This window comes from Lytechinus pictus, chromosome 8 (genome assembly GCF_037042905.1).
Source record: "Lytechinus pictus isolate F3 Inbred chromosome 8, Lp3.0, whole genome shotgun sequence".
Taxonomy (NCBI): domain Eukaryota; kingdom Metazoa; phylum Echinodermata; class Echinoidea; order Temnopleuroida; family Toxopneustidae; genus Lytechinus; species Lytechinus pictus.
Window position 1 is genome coordinate 18,062,304 of NC_087252.1, and position 20,542 is coordinate 18,082,845.

The window sequence follows — 20,542 nt, forward strand, 5'->3', positions numbered from 1 at the left end:
ATAGAATGATAAAGAAAGAATAAAGGGAAAAGAAATATCAGGAATGAGCATAAATGAGTGATCGTTTTACTACATATTATTAACCCCATAAAAAAATATATATAATAAAAAAAAATCCTTGGTCGTGAGGTGGAAAAAGAAAACGAAAGGAACCAGTCAGAGTAACTAATACGCGTTTTGATTTTCTGTCACAAAGATACACTTCCAATTTTTAAAATGTTTGCTTGCTTCGCTCACTCGCGATTATAAAGAAAACCCCTTATTATGCCGCTGTGTGCCCCCGAATCGCAACACCACTGCCACTAGGCTTATTTCTATATATGTCTTAATGCAGACGAACATGTGGATCAAGCTTCAAATTGTTCAGTATCATTTTAATGGTTGCATAAAAAACATAATCAAACAAACAAAATACAATCCCCTCGAGCTCGTAGCATAATAATGTTCCCTCGATTTAATTTGGAAATCGATTACATGAACTATTTAAAAAGAAGCATGTTTCTGAGCGTGACTTAAAAGACAAATCCTAAAATCAAATACAATCTTACTTCAGTTAATACTCTTACAAAACACTGATCATGCTGATTGTTACATCTCACTCTCAATGTGGATAAAGAAATCTTTTATAACACGCATCTTATTATATCTTATTTATAAAATAAAACAAATAATTATGACGTGTCCGTGGTATTTACATAAAGTAAGCAATAAAGTAAACATGTGCAGGTGATTTTATAACTGCTCAAACCGGACAAATCTATAAAAACGGAGCGATGTACCAGCTCGTCATCACATCATCAGAGAACCCAGGATTAGCTATCGAATCAAGCTACCGATCTCAACCTCGGCCTCAACGACGACATCATCAACAGACATGGCTAAGTTTTTAAGAGCAGTTCTTATGTTGGTCTCTTCAGCCCAGCTGTCTCTCTCGGCTACGGTGGTGGCACAGCAAGCACGTAGCACCCAATCAAGACCAGCGTTTTGTAAGGGTCTAGAGTGTCCGGAGTTCACCACTGTCCATTCAGCTGAGGTAAGTTTTCATTTTTCATTTTGACTAATCAGCGACTATCTGTAATGTTTCAGTAGAATGAAATAACCATATAAAACTCTATGTCTTTAAAATTCAATTCTAATTCATTTACCCATATTATAATCTCCACTTCTCAATTTTCTTATACGTCACTTATAAAATGTTGATATCTATACAGACAAATTTATCCCATCCAATTCATTCACATCACAAATCCTTCCCTGAATTCCGCCGAACTGTATAATATCGTTTAAGCCAATTTTGAAAGTTTTGCAATTACTTATAGTCTTTACAATTGACCCATTGATAATATTCTGTTGCTTCATATTAACCCCCAAAGTATCAATGATTTTATATTTCGTCATGCTTTGTATATTTGTATAATAGTACTTTGATATTTCTTATTAAGTATTACTGTAGTTATGTTTTATATTGTTTTTTTAATGTAAAAGTGGAATCTGTACAATTCAGCTCTTGCTGCGAACAGTCTTAAAATGAAATACAATTATTATATTATTATTCATATTATTCCATATAATAATTCCCTCGATCAATTCGACACAGAAAAAATGTAGTGTATAACCGGTGTACAAAGAAGAAGACACAAGTAGTTTTGCTCTGTATTTTGTTGGTGTATAATTTACTCAACACCACATAGCATTATTACATCACCTATATAGTTGCTTTCTTAACAGTCTTTGGTATTAGGCCTATGCTTAACTCTAGGGTGTAATTTCAACACTAAAGAGTGTGTTCCTCTTAATTAGGACACCAAAACAGCCGGGTATCAGATACCCCATTTGGATGGTCAAAATATTATTGAAACTGCTTATATTGACTTTGTGCCGGATAAACGTTGAATGTGAAAATTAATTCTATTCAAGTAAGTTCAATTTCAATATCAAATGAATAGATTAATAATCGTGACTAATAATTCTTCTCACAAAATGTTTTTTAATGAATTTCAATGATATCATAAAGGAAAATGCAGATTAATGCAATGTCTCAACGTTTGATTTTTCTATACAGGGATATGATGAACGTCAGTACAGCGAATCAAAATGGGTTAGCACTGAAATTATGAGCATGGATTACGAATCCGCGAAAAGCCAAGGATTCGATCGGCTTTTCAACTACATCGACGGTCACAATGACCAGAGTAAGTATAGAGCGCCCTCTTTTTCCCACCTGAATTAAAATCACTTTTGAAAAAAAGTAAGCCCGTCACTATAACAACTATTGTCCACAATATTTGAACAAGTTGTTGGAAAGAATCTTAACTTGTAGTTGTTTAAAAAAAAACTCTTTAAAAAGGTTTAAAGCAAGTTGTTTAAAAAATGTTTTTATAAATGTCAAAAGAGTTTAAACGATTATTGTTTAAAAGTTTAGAGTGACATTAGCGTAATTGTTGTTAGAATGATGGACTGAAGAATTATTTTACCGTGTATAATTTCCTCGTATCTGTATTCGTGTATATAGCCTGAACAGCTCTTTCCTAGAAAACTAATGATTGTCGTATTATGCGGCAAGTAACATGGTAATAACCATAATGGTAAAGTAACGAGTTTCTGTCATTTTGAATGAATTAAGTCAAAGCCGGTATCAACCCGTTAACCTTCTGTGGTTTATCATTCTACCGAAAACAGATTTCCATCTTCTAATTGATGTATGTATGCATAGGCCTAATGTATCAACAAAAACACTAAAACAGAAGCTCTCTAGCTGAAAGAACAAAATATATGATAGACTATAGAGGCTATTATAGTCTCACATCATAAACAAACAAAATAATTTAACATGCACAATCCTTGAAAAATTGTATTATCAAAATTAGTTTTAAAACACTCCTGGTGCTAAAGATAATATTCAAATAATAATTTTGTTTTCTTATTTACAGAGCAAAAGGTTGCCATGACTGCACCAGTCGCTACCCGTGTCATCCCGGGCCAGGGCCCCGCTTGTGAGAGCAACTTCACCGTATCATTCTTCATCCCGGCTCAACACAGCGCCAACCCACCCATTCCAAGCGATTCCGATGTCTTCTTTAGTACTATCCCAGCTCATCGTGCATACGTCAAGTAAGTTTGATTTATTCACTGTTAATATACTGTCAAACTATATACACTCTAAAAAGACATGGGATTTATTATAAATCCATTACGGTTGTGAATAGTGTCAAACCAATTCGGGGCAGTATTTTACCCAATACGGGAAGCGCATTGTCCAGTAGGGTTAAAAAATGAACAGCAATTACTTAATAAGTGGGCAAAATTTTCACCACACTGTCTAAATAAAAATGCCCGAAAGAAATGCCCAATGTTGGTCGGACACATAATTACCCCCATGGGGCATTTTTACCCAATACTTTTTTAAGAGTGCACATTTTGGATATTTTCAGTTATTGTCCAGGTTTTCCTCAAGCATATTTTAGCATTTACCTGTATAAAATTTACCAGTTTTTCCCATTAATCCCACCTGGGAGGGAAATACTGTACATTTCCTGGAATATGCCAACCCTGCCCATATCTAACCCCGGATCCACCCCGTCTTTAGGCCCTATATACCCAAAAAATGCACATAAAAAAAAACCCGGAATGGGGCCCTTTCTATTCATGACCCCCCGCCCCCGTGCCCCCGCCGTGCAACCTGAATATCTAGTTGTTGAAATCAACGAACGTAGAGGGCAGCAACACACGGCAGTTCGTTGGTTGAAATAAAACCGCCATCTAGGGTCCTATATATATCCGACCCTATCATTGGCCAAGGCTGCCCCTATATTATTATTACCGGGTGCATTGAATATGACAAGAAACGCTTTGCTTTTAACCCTCTGTATAAATCAACTAAGATTGAAATATATTGGTATAGTTTGTATGGCTTAGATTGTAACATAAATTATAAGCCGGCTTCATTATTTTTTTATGCAATGACCTGGACCATTCTTGTTATCTCGATAACTTGACTAATCCTTCCCTTTAAATTGATTTTATTTTCAAACTCAGATCTTTTGGTGGTTTCGCCTCCCAGAACGACTGGATCCAGGCCGGTACAGAACTCGGCCAGGCTTTGGAAACCGCTTCTAAAACATACGATGGTTCTTACTTTTACACTGCCGGTTATGACGGCCCTTACACAATCTTCAACCGACACAACGAGGTCTGGTTCACCGCCAACTAAAGACTAATCTTCAGCTAGAAAAATGCCGGGAGCCTGTTTCACCAAACTTGTCATGATAACATATTTAAAGCTTTTGCCAAATGAGTACTGCAATCATTCGATTGATAAAACTTGCTAATGATTTTGTTATTATTACAAGTCTATAAGAAACGGGATCCTGCATGATCTAATATAAATTAAGTGTTTTTATGTTTGTACATTATTTTTCTTGATATTGATTACTTCAACAAGTCATAAAACAGTATGAATATAATATCTTGTAAATAGAATTATTTAATAAATTTATGCGAAAAAACAATTATAGGCCGTACTCAATGTATTTTGTGAAACAAGTTTTACGAAATAGGGAGATGAAATAAGATTTTTTTTTTAGAAAATGGAATAGGAGATTGGGAGATAGGATTAGAGAAGGGAGAGGGTGGAAGAAGTGTATTTGTGTGAGGGTGTGTGTGGGTGAGGGTGTGGGTGTTCGAGAGAGATAGATGGATAGAGAAAGAGAAGAGATATAGAGGAAGAGAACAAGAAGAGAGAAAGAAAGAAGGGGAGGAAGAGAGAGAGGGAGAGAGAAGGAGATAGAGGGGGGGAGAGATTATTCATCCATGGGAGAGCTGGTGAACATGGTGAGGAGATTTCGTTAGGGGATTGCAGGGGCCGTGGGGGGGGGGGGGGGCTGGGGGCTTGAGCCCCCCCCCCCCACTTTTTTCCAAAACTGTACAATAACGCAAAAATGACCATAAGATTGTGATTTTTTGCATGGTCAGCCCCCCACTTTTGGCTCAGCCTCCCCCCCTTGAAAACCGTTCCGCGGTCCCTGGATTGTTCCGAAGATTTGAATACTCTAAATGTTCGGAAAGATCATTAATCAGACGGTTCGCCAATGAACCGAAGGTGTGTTATTCCGAAAATGTAATATGATTCGTTATTCCGGGAACGTGATAAGATTCGTCATTCCGAAGACCCGATAATCACTAGTAACAGTTATTAATTACTTTCACACAAACCATACTTCTTAAATTTTCGGCCAATCAAACCTTCGGAATAGTCTTATTGTATTGTCGGTTTAAACACTGAACATAATGACAAACAAAATATTATTTTCATTCCGGACTGACGAACCTTTGGAGTAATGCTACGAAAATAATAATGCTCAGATAAAACTACTAACAGACATCTTTGTGTGCGATTTGCAAGATTGAGTAAAAAAACAAATCAAAAATGAAAATAAAAATATTGGGTGGAAAGGAACATGCTTATAAATTTGTTGAGTAAGTTTTTGTCCCATATTGGGCAAAATGCATGTTTCTTAGGTTAATTGCAAAGCAAAATTGGTTAAAGATTTATACAGTATCAAAGGTATCATGAATTTTACCCAACAAACATGTCATGTTCCCTTTATTCCACCACAAATTTAATAAGCAACTCTATCCAAAACCTAACCCTTGACCTAACATGTATAAGACCCTATTTTTAAAGACAAGTGCACACCTAATTACCTATAATGCACATCTAATTATATACCAATAGGAAGAAGAAGAAGAAGGAGAAAAATAAAAAGAAGAAGGAGAAGAAGAAGAAGAAGAAGAAGAGAAAGAAGAAGAAGACAAAGAAGAAGAAGAAGAAAAAGGAGGAGAAGGAGGAGATGGAAGGACGGAAGGAAGGATGGAGTGAAGGACAAGAAAATGAAAGAAAGGAAGAAAAAAAAGGAAAAAAAAGAAAGGGGAGAGACGGGTAAATAAGGGAGGGGAGTCAACCATTTTGCGAGTCAAAAACTAAACTGAGCACATAGAACTGTCATATCATTATTCATTATTCAATTATCACATCGTATACATGTATATTTATTTACAAAATAGTCCAGTACAAACTGAAAATTCAGATTTCATACACGTTTAAATCGAAATACATAACAACATGTATCGAAGTACTAAATATCCAATATACTAGTACTTAGAAACTAAAAAAACAATATTTTTTCGTCAATCAAAAATTGTTTTCATTATTTTTTACGTTTCAAATTGTACTAGATATCTTATTACTAAATACTTGGATCTGAATTGTAAAGACACTTCACAATTTGCATAGAACTCATTTACTTATGAATTTGATAATACATCTATATTATGAGCTCACTATTTTAGTACTTTGCATTCGTAATTATATACGTATATTACTGTATAGTATTATTGCTTTTGGAAAATAAATGGTCACCCAAAATAAATTATCAAAAGAAATTTTTAATATAAAAAACACAATATGTAAGAAAGGTTAATTGGGTCCTATAACAACGGAAGGGCTTCGCCTACCCCTCGCTCTGCCACGGGGGTGGGGGTTCTGACAAGACAGGTTGCATCAATCAAATCGTTAAAAGAAAGAACAACTGTACTTTACAATTACTCACATTGAATACTTTTATATAACTATTTGGTAACTAGAATAAGCAGTTTTTCAAAATAGTTATCCCGGGACTGCAAATAAAAGTAAAACAGACATACGTTGACAAGCCTATAATACATGAGGTCTCAGAAATATGCGTAGGCTATGAGGGGAGAGGTCACGAGCCCAATTAGGATTCACGAGGCCAAGTGTTATGTAGTTTATCCGATTTATCGACATCAAAATATGTTCTGATTAATCGAAACTTCAATGTTAACGGAAATATGCACTGTCGAAAACACTTTAGTCATTTCAACCAAGCAGAAGGCGACTATACACCCGACCATCGGGGCATGATTTGAAACCAAGAGCAAGGCTAGCTCAGCAGAATATAATTTTCATTTAGACAAAGGTAATCCTTAGCCTCGTGGAAGCTCGGCCTAATTTTTGAGGAAATTAAGATCCCAATAAGGTTTGTCTTAGCAATATTTACCCTGTTGCTCCATATTCATGTTTCGTGCTAACATTTTTCTCTCGATGATCTATTTTTTTTATATAGTACACTGTTAAAAATGATTTAAACAACGCTGTTTACTATGTAAATCGCACAGTAGTTGTTTAAACATTTTAAACAAGTGTTCAAAATCTTAAACAAAGTTTAAATTCAAATATTTAATTATCATTATTTAAGCATGGTTGTTTAAGATTTAAAACACTTGTTCAAACCGTTTAAACAACTACTGTGCGATTCACATACACAGTAAAAACGCTGTTTAAGATTTTATACAACGCTGTTTGCTATATGAACCTTACAGTGTTTGTTTAACCGTTTAAACAATCATGTTTAATTTATTGAAGATTAGATATTGAAAATGAAACTTTGTTGCTTAAGATTTAAACAATTGTTTAAACTGTTTAAACAATTGATGTAAGGTTCATATAGTAAACAGCTTTGTATAATTTATTTTTTACTGTGTAGTAAACAGCGTTGTTTAAATTATCGTTAACAGTGTACGCTTTCAATGTAGTTTTCTTTCTACAATGTAGGCCAACATTTCTCCATATGAGCACAACGTTTTGTCGATGAAGTCACAGGCTACCAATAAAATTGAAAATAAGCAATGTTAAAAAGGAAGCATTATATATGTTTTCCTATAATAATAACAAATAGGCACATAAGAAAGAGTAAAAACAAGTCAGGCATAATTGACTAATAATAATTATAGTCGCTAAGAACAGGAGCATCAAGCTCAAGCTATATTATTTAGAGTTAGTTAACAAAACAAAATACCATATGTACAAACACTAAATACACTATACACACGGACCCAAGCGATAATTATTCTTATTTACAAGTCATTTTAAAGCAGTTATTAACATGATTAACGGGGAAGTTTACTCTGACGAAAAGTCTGTTGTAAAAATACCATTAAAAAATTAAATAAATAATGGTGGAGGTTTGAGGTAAATCCATAAAAGATTAAGACAGTTTTTAAGTTTTGATTTGTGACGTCATACACGAGTAGCCCCCCCCCCCCTCATGTGATATAAAATGCACAAATTTAAATTTGCAATCGTTCATGATGACTAAAATATTGTTTCTTTCAGGAGCGGGTGTGAAATGATTTGTCTGTTGACATAGTCAACGTACAATAAATAGGCCCACGATTTTTAATTCTTTGAGAAAATGACGTTTCATTGATATTTTACCACACGATATCTGGGAAACCTTCTTGCATATGACGTCACAAATCCAAGAATTAAAGTTCTAATACGTTTTTTGAATCTTTAACCGTTCAATGTATTCTCATCCATTATAACATTAATCTTATTAATACTGACAATAATTACACTCTAAAATTTACTAGCTCATTGCTTTCATACTCTTTCCACCTGCACATTAGTAATCCGACACGAATATCAAGTAAGTCTAAAACCCTCATTGACAATATCATTTCCAATGTAACTAACAAAAACTTCATAAATGGCATAATTTATTCTGACATTTCGGACCATTTACTTAATATATTTGTTATTTTTAATCAAGCTAATATTCATTAACATACAAATAAAAACAAAAAAGAAATGCACAGAAAAGAAACCCAACGCAACATCGATGCACTAAAAACTGATTTAGCTGAAGAAGATTGGAATGAAGTTTTGAACGAAACTAAGGCTGATGTTGCTTATGAAATATTTATTCAAAAACTCTTACATTATTATAACAAAAACATACCTCTTGTAAAAGATAAGGTCCTTAAAAAATAATAAACAGCCATTGATCACAAAGGGCATTAAACGATCAATATCAACACGGAATAAACTCTATAAGCAAGCTCTAAAACCTCAATGTAAGGAAAAAATTGACAAATATAAAAAATATAGAAATAAATTGACATCCATTATTCGTCTATCTCGAAAACTGTACTATTAAAAAAATATAATGGAAAACGGAAATAATGTTACTTTTTAATGGAAAACTGTCAACGATCTCTTAGGTAAGAAAAAACATGATATTGCAAATAGTTTTAATGTTGATGGTCAAGAAATTACTAACCCAGAAACAATTTCAAATGCATTTAATGATTATTTCACTAATGTAGGTCCCAATCTGGCCTCAAACATTCATGTTAATGATTCACATTTCACTAAATTCCTATCTCCAGCATGTGAAAACTCACTCTATTTAAGACCAACTAATGAACTTAAAATAATTAGTATTGTTCAACAACTGAAATCTAGCAAGTCTTGTGGGCATGACGGAATTGGCGTTTATTTGCTTAAACAAATTATTCATTACATTGCTCATCCACTATCCAATATATTTTATCTCTCTCTTTCAACAGGCAAATGCCCGGATTCCCTGAAACTCGCAAAAGTAATACCAATTTATAAAAAAGAAGATTCCTCCTTAATCAGCAATTATAGGCCCATATCTTTACTACCATCAATATGTAAATTTATTAAAAAAATTATTTATAAACGACTCTTTACTTTTCTGAAAAACAATGATATTTTGATTCTTAATTAGTTCGGTTATAGAGAAGGACACTCAACAGATTATGCCTTATTATATATGTACGACAAAATTATTGAAGCTTTCACCAGAAAGGAACATTTGATTGGAATTTACATGGATCTTTCGAAAGCTTTCGATACAATCGACCACAAAATATTAATTCATAAATTAAAATCATATGGAATAAGGGGACAAGCATTATCCTGGTTTGAAGACTATTTATATAATCGACAACAATACGTACATTTCTAATCTCAAAACTCACCAAAACAAAATATCAAGTGCGGCGTTCCACAGGTATCAATTCTGGGACCCCTACTTTTTATTATCTATATCAATGATATCATAAATTCATCCCCAATTCTAAATTTCATAATTTTTGCCGACGATACCAGTATTTTATATTCCCATGCTAATTTAGATACTCTATCTCATATTCTTAATTCAGAACTCTCTAAAATATCCCAATGGTTTAAAACAAACAAACTTTCACTTAACATAAGCAAAATCAATTTTATACACTTTCGAGAAGCTAATCCACACTTACCAGCTCCCAATTTATCAATTGACGGTTTACCTCTTACTGAAAAGCACTCTACCAAATTCTTGGGAGTAACAATTGACTCCAATCTAACGTGGAATGAACACATACACAATGTACATACATCTATATCAAGAAACATAGGAATAATTTACAAATTAAAAGACTTTCTTTCTGAAAAATCATCATTGGTTCTATATAACTCCCTAGTACTTTCACATATGATGTATTGCAATAGTGTATGGGGTAATTGTAGTATAACGAAAATAAACTCTCTTCTACTTCTTCAAAAACGAGCAATTCGTAACGTTACTCATACACATTATTTTTCCCACACAGAACCTCTATTTCAGCGTTTAAATGCACTTAAAATACAGGATATTCACACTCTACAAACAGGTATATTTATGTTTAGATACACTTACAATAATCTTCCATCATTATTCCAAAATCTATTCAATTTAAATTCAAATATACATGCATATCCAACCCGCCATTCTTCCGATTATCATTTACACAACCCCAAACTTATTCTTGCTCAAAAATCAGTTCGCCATCATGGACCAGATACCTGGAATTCCTTACCACAATACTTAAAACAGTGTACCTCTCTTAACTCATTAAAATCATCCTTTAAAAAAATTATGATACGCAAATACAATTCTGATTAATACATAAATATATATAAAAAGAGTTCTTCGGGTCTTGGTAAATTTTCAATTTTCTTGGTCAATTTTTAATTTCTATCTGATCTCATAAACTGTTACATCAGAAAAATTCATGTATTGAAAAAAGTATAGTCATAGTATCAAACTTTTCTATCATTTCAAGCTGTAATCCTGGAACCATTCAATAATTCCTAATTAATACTACCCCCACGCCCTCATATATCGACACACACACACTTATACAATACACACACAATTTTAAATATACATTTGCACACACGCACACGTTTGCACATGCACAAACACATGCACACACGTCAACTGTGCACATAATATCAGGCATACAAGGTCCTTGCATGTAAATATCGTATTAATAATATCTGTTTATGAGTTATGTAAGTCAATGCCCGATTTGTAATTGACTTCGTTTTCTTTTTTTGTTTATTTCGCTATTACGTTTGAGGCCGCTACCCTAGTCAAGCACTGCTTATGGTAGCGGTCTCCAGCATTTTTTTTTGTCTACTCAACAATGTACAACTTATAATATTGCAAACTAATACTATCTATATACATTTTATGCCATTGAATTACTATTTGTATTTATTTTGTTAATAATTTATGTTGGAAAAATGAAAAAAAATAAAATAAAATCAATCCAACCTTCACCAATGTTTTCATTCGTTTTTCTGATCTTTTTACAAAAGAAAACTGTTGTCAGGGTGAATTTCCCATTTAAGCGCAAGATATAGGTCATGGGAGGGTATGTGTCCCCTTCCCATCCTGGCACCATTGCTGGATAAATTATGTAAATTATTATACGTTGGTATATGGAAGCTTTAAAGTTCCCTCGACTTGACTTGACAAGATGGCGAAATATTATATATATTATGTCGATATATTAACCTTATCATGCCAATATGACAAGAAACGTTATCTCACCAAGTCGACTTTCAAACTTATATCTATTGTGCTTAATGTACGTTACCCTGCAGTTTGACGTACAAGCAGTTATATGTTTTCATGGCACCGTAAGATATTTCGCCATCTCGTCAAGTCGAGGCACTTCAAAGCGTCCGTACGGTAGATACAAAATTGTATTCAGCAAATCAAAAGAGGATGTTAATCAAACATATTGAAAAATTAGTTAGTCCTCAGACCGTGATAGCATGGCCCTGAAAAAATTGATAAATGTAAAAAAAATGATCTTCATTCTTTGCACCCCCAGTAAAAAAAATATCGTTCCTAGGGACCTGCGTGATAGTCATAAACGCTTAGATTTTCAGAGTTAATATAAAAGCTCCAAATAAAACCATGTTTATTAATAATATAAAAAAAAACACCCAAGCAAAATTTCAGATGATTACAAGTCATAACTTGAGGGGGCAAGATTATTGATATACTGAGGGAACTTGACCCCCCCCAAAAAAAAAAAAAAAAGGATATAGGAGAATTCTTTGAATAATAATGATTCAGACATATTTTTAGTTGAACATCACACATATAAACTTCGATTCCTTCTAAAAACGGTACAACAGTCACAAAGGGGAAGAAAAGAAAAGGAAGTTGAACTTGAAAAATATTCCATGTTCGTAAAGTAGTTTCCATCAAACTACTTCTAACAAGTGTTTAAAATCTTTAAAGCTTATTTTTTTCAGATTTAATTCTGAATAACTTAAGCGTACATAGAAAAAAATGGTTAGATTGTTAAACAACTACTTTAAGGTTCATAAAGTAAACGGCGTTGTTATCTTAAACAGTGGTTTTACTGTGTAGGAAATTATGATAAAGATAGCATGCTTTTAAATTTTAGGGGCAGCTCCCCCCCCCCCATTACAAAATCGAATCGGAGGGTTCCCGCCCCCGGGATCACCTCTCCTGATTATAAAGGTTATTTGTCAATTTCTTGGTAAAATGATACTATTTTTTTATTCAACCTTTAACAAAGCTTGAGATATTTAAGCAGATATGGGAGAAAAAGTGATAGACGCGATCGCCTTAAAATCTTTTTTTAATAGAATGATAAAGAAAGAGAAAAGGGAAAAGAAATATCAGGGATGAGCATCAATGAGTGATCGTTTTAATTACATATTAACCCCATAAAGATATATTTTCTATTACCCCCCCCCCCCCTACACACACACAGAGTTTTCGTTTTGGATATTCTTGCAAACTCATGAAATTCCCTGGCTCAGCCAATGACCATATCTTTTCTGTTTATGATTACCAATACGTATTGAATTGAATTAAATTGAATTGACGTGCAGATGGCACTTGGGGGAGCATGACTTGTGGCCCACCCCCCAAAAAAAAAAATCCTTGGTCGAGAGGTGGAAAAAAACCGAGAGGAACTAGTCACAGTAATTAATATGCGTTTGATTTTCTGTCACAATGTTACACTTCCTTTTTTTTAAATGTTTGCTTGCTTCGCTCACTCGCGATTATGAAGAAAACCCCTATTACGCCGCTGTGTGCCCCCGAATCGTAACGCCACTGCCACTAGGCTTATTTCTATATTATGTCTTAATGCAGACGAACATGTGGATCAAGCTTCAAATTGTTCAGTATCATTTTAATGGTTGCATAAAAAACATAATCAAACAAACAAAATACAATCCCCTCGAGCTCGTAGCATAAAAACGTTCCCTCGATTTAATTAGGAAATCGATTACATGAACTATTTAAAAAGAAGCATGTTTCTAAACGTGACTTAAGACAAATCCTAAATCCAAATAAAATCTTACTACACTGATCATGCTGATTGTTGCATCTCAGTGTGGATAAACAAATATTTCATAACACGCATCTTATCCTATCTTATATATAAAATAAAACAAATAATTATGACGCGTCCGTGGTATTTACGTAAAGTAAGCAATTAAGTAAACATGTATAGGTGCTTTTATAACTGCTCAAATCGGACAAGTCTATAAAAACGGAGCGATGTACCAGCTCGTCATCACATCATCAGAGAACCCAGGATTAGCTATCGAATCAAGCTACCGATCTCAACCTCGGCCTCAACGACGACATCATCAACAGACATGGCTAAGTTTTTAAAAGCAGTTCTTATGTTGGTCTCTTCAGCCCAGCTGTCTCTCTCAGCTACGGTGGTGGCACAGCAAGCACGTGCTCTAAGCACCGAATCAAAACCAGGGTTTTGTAGGGGTTTGGAGTGTCCGGAGTTCACCACTGTCCACTCAGCTGAGGTAAGTTTTCATATTTCATTTCATTCCTTATTATAATCTCCCTCGATCAGTTCGACACTGAACAAAAAACTGTGGTGTATAACCGGTGTACGAAGAATACACAAGTCGTTTTGCACTGGTGTTTATTTGTTGGTGTATGATTTACTCAACACCCCATGGCATTCACAGCACCTGTAAGTCTTGTTATGCTTAACTCTACACTGTAAAAACTGTGGTGTTAAAACTGATACCAGTGGGTGTAAATAGAGGACCACACCCTCTGGTGTTAAAATTACACCCTAGAGATTGAATATAACACCAAAGAGTGTACATGTAACAACCAAAGGTGTTACAATAACACCTATAGGTGCTAAACTAACGCTGTCAATTTAACACCGGTGTAAAATAACTGGTGTGGTCCTCTATGTACACCGGTTAACACCGCAGTTTTTGCTGTGTAGGGTGTTACTTCAACACTAAAGAGTGTGTTCCTCTTAATTGGGACACCAATTGGTGTCATACCACATTTGGATGGTCACATCATTCAAACTGCTTATAATGACTTTGTGTCCGACAAACATTGAAATAGCAAAATTTATGAAAAATAATGGACAGAATTAATGTAAATGTTTACATAATGTGAAAATAAATTCTATTCAATTAATTAAAAAAAAATTATAATTAACAATCGTGATAATAATTCTTCTCACAAAATATTTTGAATGAATTTCTATGATATCATAAATTACAAAGCCGTCATCAATTACAAACTTAACCGCTCACGATGGCGGTCTCCTGCGTTCATTTGTTAATATTCCTCTTTATTATTATCAAAATGTGAAGTATTATGCCCACACCATTTTTGTCTAATTATGCATTATCTTTATATTGTATACATTATGGATTAGTATTGTGAACACAGAAATAAAAATAAAACAATAAAAACATTAAGTAAAGGAAAATGTAGATTAATGCAATGTTTGATCTCCTATGCAGGGGTACGATGAACGTCAGTACAGCGAATCAAAATGGGTAAGCACTGAAATTATGAGCATGGATTACGAATCTGCGACAAGCCAAGGATTCGAACGTCTTTTCAACTACATCGACGGTCACAATGACCAGAGTAAGTATAGAGCGCCCTCTTTTTCCCACCTGAATTAAAATCACTTTTGAAAAAAAGAAGTAAGCCCGTCACTATAACAACTATTGTACAAAATATTTGAACAAGTTGTTGGAAAGGATCTAAACTTGTAGTTGTTAAAAAAAAAACTCTTTAAAAAGGTTTAAAGCAAGTTGTTAAAAAAATGTTTTATAAATGTCAAAATAGTTTAAACGATTATTGTTTAAAAGTTTAGAGTGACATTAGCTTAATTGTTGTTAGAGTAACGGACTTAAGAATTATTTTACCTTGTATAATTTCCTCGTATCTGTATTCGTGTATATAGCCTGAACAGCTCTTTCCTAGAAAACTAATGATTGTCGTACACAGTAAACAAAAAATTATACAACGTTGTTTACTATATGAACCTTACAGTAATTGTTTAAACAGTTTAAACAAGTGTTTAAATCTTAAGCAACAAAGTTGATTTTTTCAATATCTAATCTTCAATAAATTAAACATGATTGTTTAAACGGTTAAACAAATACTGTAATGTTAATTATAGTAAACAGCGTTGTATAAAATCTTAAACAGCGTTTTTACTGTGTATAAGTATGCGGAAACTACCATGGTAATGACCATAATGGTAAAGTAACTAAGATCATAAGTCTTTTTGAAATGGGCCACTTTTCTCCAAGTTTTATTGATGGGTAGATACACCTCTATTGCTCAATTTGGGTTTCTGTCATTTTGACGGAATTAGGACAAAGTATCAACCATTTAACCTTTTGTGGTTTATCATTCTACCGAAAACAGATTTCCATCATCTAATTGATGTATGTATGCATAGGCTTAATGTATCAACAAAAACACTAAAACAGAAGCTCTCTAGCTGAAAGAACAAAATATATGATAGACTATAGAGGTTATTATAGTCTCACATCATAAAGAAACAAAATAATTTAACATGCACAATCCTTGAAAAATAGTGTTATAAAAATTAGTTTTAAAACACTCCTGGTGCTAAAGATAATATTCAAATAATAATTTTGTTTTCTTATTTACAGAGCAAAAGGTTGCCATGACTGCACCAGTCGCTACCCGTGTCATCCCGGGACAGGGCCCCGCTTGTGAGAGCAACTTCACCGTATCATTCTTCATCCCGGCTCAACACAGCGCCAACCCACCCATTCCAAGCGATTCCGATGTCTTCTTTAGTACTATCCCAGCTCATCGTGCATACGTCAAGTAAGATTAATATTTTCATTGTTAATATACTGTCAAACTTTATACACTCTAAAATGACATGGGGTTTATTATAAATCCATTACGGTTGTGAATAGTGTCAAACCAATTTGGGGCAGTGTTTATACCCAATACGGAAGCATATTGTCCAGTAGGGTTAAAAAATGAACAGCAATTACTTAATAAGTGGGCAAAATTTTCACCACACTGGCTAAATAAAAATGCCCCAAAGAAATGCCCAATTTTGGTGCGGACACATAATCACCCCCATGGGGCATTTTCACCCAATACTTTTTTAAGAGTGCACATTTTGGATATTTTCAGTTGTGGTCCAGGTTTTTTTTCAATCATATTCTAGAATTTACATATCATAGAATTTGCTAGTTTTTCCCAGTAAATTCACCTGGGAGGGAAATACTGTACATATCCTTGGAATATGCCAACCCTACCCATATCAAACCCCGGATCCACCCCGTCTTTAGTCCCTATATACCCAAAACAATGCACATAAAAAACGATATGGGGCCCTTTCTCATTCATGACCCCCGCCGTGCAACCTGAATAGTTGAAATAAAACCGCCATCTATATAGGGCCCTATCCGACCCTATCATTGGCCCAGGTTGCCCCTATATTGATTTTAACCCTCTGTTTTAACTAGGATTGAAATGTATCGGTATATTTTTGTATGGCTGAGATTGTAACATATAAGTATGCAGGCTTCATTATTTTATGCAATGACCTGGAGTCCTGGACCATTCTTGTGATCTCGATAACTTGACTAATCCTTCCCTTTAAATTTTTTTAATTTCCAAACTCAGATCTTTTGGTGGTTTCGCCTCCCAGAACGACTGGATCCAGGCCGGTACAGAACTGGGTCAGGCTTTGGAAGCCGCTTCTAAATCATACGATAGTTCTTACTTTTACACTGCCGGTTATGACAGCCCTTTCACAATCTTCAACCGACACAACGAGGTCTGGTTCACCGCCAACTAAAGACTAATCCTCAGCTAGAAAAATCCCGGGAGCCTGTTTCACCAAACTTGTTATGATAACACATTTAGAGTTATTGCCAAAATAATGGGTACTGCAATCATTCGATTTGTTTGACTACTGATAAAACTTGCTAATGATTTTGCTATTACTACAAGTCCATAAGAAACGGGATCCCGATCTAATATAAATTCAGTGTTTTTATGTTTGTACATTATTTTTCTTGATATTGATTACTTCATCAAGTCATAAAACATCATGAATATAATATCTTGTAAATAGAATTATTTAATAAATTTATGCGAAAAAACAATTATATGCCGTATTCAATGTATTTTGTGAAACAAGTTTTACGAAATAGGGAGATAAAATAAGATTTTTTAAAAGAAAATGGAAGAGGAGATTGGGCGAATTAGAATTAGAGAAGGAAGAGGGTGGTAGTAGTGTGTTTGGGTGAGGGTATGGGTGGGGGTGTGTGTGTTCGAGAGAGATAGATGGATAGAGATAGAGATATAGAGGGAGAGAACAAGAAGAGAGACAGAAAGAAGGGTAGCAAGAGAGAGAGAGAGAAGGAGGGAGAGGGCGAGAGAGATTATTCATCCATGGGAGAGCTGGTGAGGAGTTTTCGTTGGGGGATTGTTCCAAAGATTCGAATACTCCAATGTTCGGAAAGATCATTAATCAGATGGTTTGCCAAACCGAAGGTGTGTGATACCGAAAATGTACTATGATTCTTTGCCATCACAGGAAGTTCATTTCGTCGGCGCAATCTATTTCGTTATAGCAAAATTCATTTCATATGGTACGAAATGAATTTTGTCGACGCAATTACATTTCGTCTCAACGAAATTCATTTCGAATGGTACGAAATAAATTTTGTAGACGCAATTACATTTCGTCTCAACGAAATTCATTTCGTTTGGTACAAAATAATTTTTGTAGACGCAATTACATTTCGTCTTGACGAAATTGATTTCGTGTGACAAAAAATAGATTTCGTATACGAAATAAAACTGCGTTTTGACGAAATGATTTTCGTCTGAATAACAACTTTCTTGTGTACGGAATGGCGTGAATTGGACAGAATTTACCGTCGGACACTTGGTGCGCCATTTCGTTTGATCAAAATTTATTTCGTTAGTACGAAATAAATTTTTGTGGACACAATTACATTTCGTCTCGACAAAATTAATTTTGTATGGTACAAAATATATTTTGTGGACGCAATTACATTTCGTCTCGACGAAATTAATTTCGTATGGTACGAAATTAATTTTGTGGACGCAATTACATTTCGTCTCGACGAAATTGATTTCGTGTGACAAAAAATAAATTTTGTATACGAAATAAAACAGCGTCATGACGAAATGATTTTCGTCTGAATAAAAACATATTTTGTGTACGGAATGGCGTGATTTGGACGGAAAATACTGGCGGACACTTGGCGCCCCATAGTTATTTCGGGAACGTGATAAGATTCGTTATTCCGAAGAGCTGATAATCAGTTAATGAAATAACGGTTATTAGTTATTTTCATACAAACCATACTTTTTTTAATTTTCAACCAATCAAACTTTCGAAATAGCGAGTCTTATTGTATTGTTGGTTTAAAAATTGGACAAAAGGCTAAACAAAATTATTCCGGATTGACGAACCTTTAATTTGGAGTAATGCCGCAAAAATAATCACACTCTTAAAAATGTTAGGCAACATATTGTCCACACAACAATAATTGGTTAAAACTCTATCCAATTCTTGGTATTTTAAACCTATAATGTGCATGTGCTTTGGGTGAAAACTATATACACAGTATTCATAGGCGGATCCAGCTTTTGGCGAAAAGGGGGGGGGGGGCGCACTGCCGAGCGGCGCACATATTTTTGCACTTCACCGGCGCCATAAAAGAAAATGTTGAAAAAGGGGTAAAGTCTGACCCTGTCAAATGCTCTTTTCAAAATGTAGGATTTCCAGTCATGCCATTTTGCATGACCACACGCAGATAATATTTCCGGGGGGGGGGGGACAAGACTCGAAAATTTGGTGCACATCTCACATTTGCACATTTTTCATAGTTTTCATGAAATGTTAAGGAAAAAAAATTGTTTTTCACAACAGCAGATCGCGAATGTGCCCCCCCCGTCCCCCTTGCTGCGTACGACCATTCCCTGAAGTCCACTTAAACACATCTCATTATAACAGAAATATACATCAATTTAAACATATAATCTTTCTAAAACATATATAGAGAGAGATTGAAAAACTTATTTAAGAAAGAAACAAGCAAAAAGTAACACAAATTATGCATGTTATGTGCGATTTCAAAATCTCGTGTATTAACCCTTTTATTGCAATGAGGCCAATACTTTTGTATATTAATAGAGATACAAGTTTTTTTTACTATATGTATATATATATATAAACACAGGGGCGTCGATCCTTTTTTTAAGATTTGGGGGGCAAAATCATGAATCAACTTTCCAAAGGCGCTCGATATCACAAAAAACAAACAAACTCACACAAACACACACACATATGCATATATATATTTATATGACTCATGAGATAGAAACAAATATCTCACCAACAAATTAATGCGAGCGCGAAGCCCGAGCTAAATTTTTTTAGTATACTGACCTGAAAACAGGAAAAAGGTGCGTGTTTGTAGTAACTCATGAGGAGGATACATATCTCACTACACAGATAATGCGAGTGCCAAGGGCGAGATGAAATTTCTTTATATTCTGACCAGAAGGCTTGATATTCTATGCATTTTTGGTACCAATGATTAAGATGGGTATCTAAAAAAACAATAGATGCTCGAATTTTGATATTTCGATCTGAAAAAATATGACAGTTTAATGGACGTTTGTAATAAAGAACAAGATTATATCCAGCAAAAGATTATTGCAAATCGAAGCGGGAGTTCTTTTGACGTTTAGTCCTGAAAAAAGGGACATTCTATTTACCTATTTAATCATGAAAAGTATGGGGTTTTGCTACAGAAATGATGCAAGCGCGAAGCGCGACCTGAAATTGTTTATATTCCAATCTGAGAAGCGGATAATTTAAGCACGATTTTAAATAAAAAAACGAGTTGTGTAGCTCAATCTCAATATACGACTGGTTGCGTAATTATACACTCCCGGTACTAGCAACGGCTTTTAGCAAAGTTTTGGGCTAAAATATCGAATCATCTTCATAAATTTAA

The 20,542-nt window shown here is 34.4% G+C and overlaps 2 protein-coding genes across 2 annotated transcripts; both read left to right on the top strand.

Annotated features, from left to right (window-relative positions):
- Window positions 1-574: 574 nt before the first annotated feature.
- Window positions 575-4,508, top strand: LOC129266749 (heme-binding protein 2-like). Its single transcript, XM_054904562.2, has 4 exons — window positions 575-1,033; window positions 2,063-2,192; window positions 2,931-3,111; window positions 4,036-4,508. The coding sequence occupies exons 1-4, from the start codon at window positions 875-877 to the stop codon at window positions 4,208-4,210; spliced, it is 645 nt and encodes a 214-aa protein (XP_054760537.2). The 5' UTR covers window positions 575-874; the 3' UTR covers window positions 4,211-4,508.
- A 9,073-nt stretch (window positions 4,509-13,581) lies between these two features.
- On the top strand, window positions 13,582-17,647 carry LOC129266748 (heme-binding protein 2-like). The gene is made up of 4 exons (XM_064103112.1): window positions 13,582-14,017; window positions 14,993-15,122; window positions 16,166-16,346; window positions 17,163-17,647. Exons 1-4 carry the CDS (start codon window positions 13,853-13,855, stop codon window positions 17,335-17,337), a joined length of 651 nt encoding a protein of 216 aa, XP_063959182.1. The 5' UTR covers window positions 13,582-13,852; the 3' UTR covers window positions 17,338-17,647.
- Window positions 17,648-20,542: the final 2,895 nt, after the last annotated feature.

Excerpts from the sequence above, each read along its gene's own strand:
- LOC129266748 (XM_064103112.1), top strand. The coding sequence starts at position 13,853 with ATGGCTAAGTTTTTAAAAGCAGTTCTTATGTTGGTCTCTTCAGCCCAG. Across the intron at positions 14,018-14,992 it reads CCACTGTCCACTCAGCTGAG|GGGTACGATGAACGTCAGTA; the intron begins GTAAGTTTTCAT and ends TCTCCTATGCAG. Across the intron at positions 16,347-17,162 it reads GCTCATCGTGCATACGTCAA|ATCTTTTGGTGGTTTCGCCT; the intron begins GTAAGATTAATA and ends TTCCAAACTCAG.
- LOC129266749 (XM_054904562.2), top strand. The coding sequence starts at position 875 with ATGGCTAAGTTTTTAAGAGCAGTTCTTATGTTGGTCTCTTCAGCCCAG. Across the intron at positions 2,193-2,930 it reads CGACGGTCACAATGACCAGA|AGCAAAAGGTTGCCATGACT; the intron begins GTAAGTATAGAG and ends TCTTATTTACAG. Across the intron at positions 3,112-4,035 it reads GCTCATCGTGCATACGTCAA|ATCTTTTGGTGGTTTCGCCT; the intron begins GTAAGTTTGATT and ends TTTCAAACTCAG.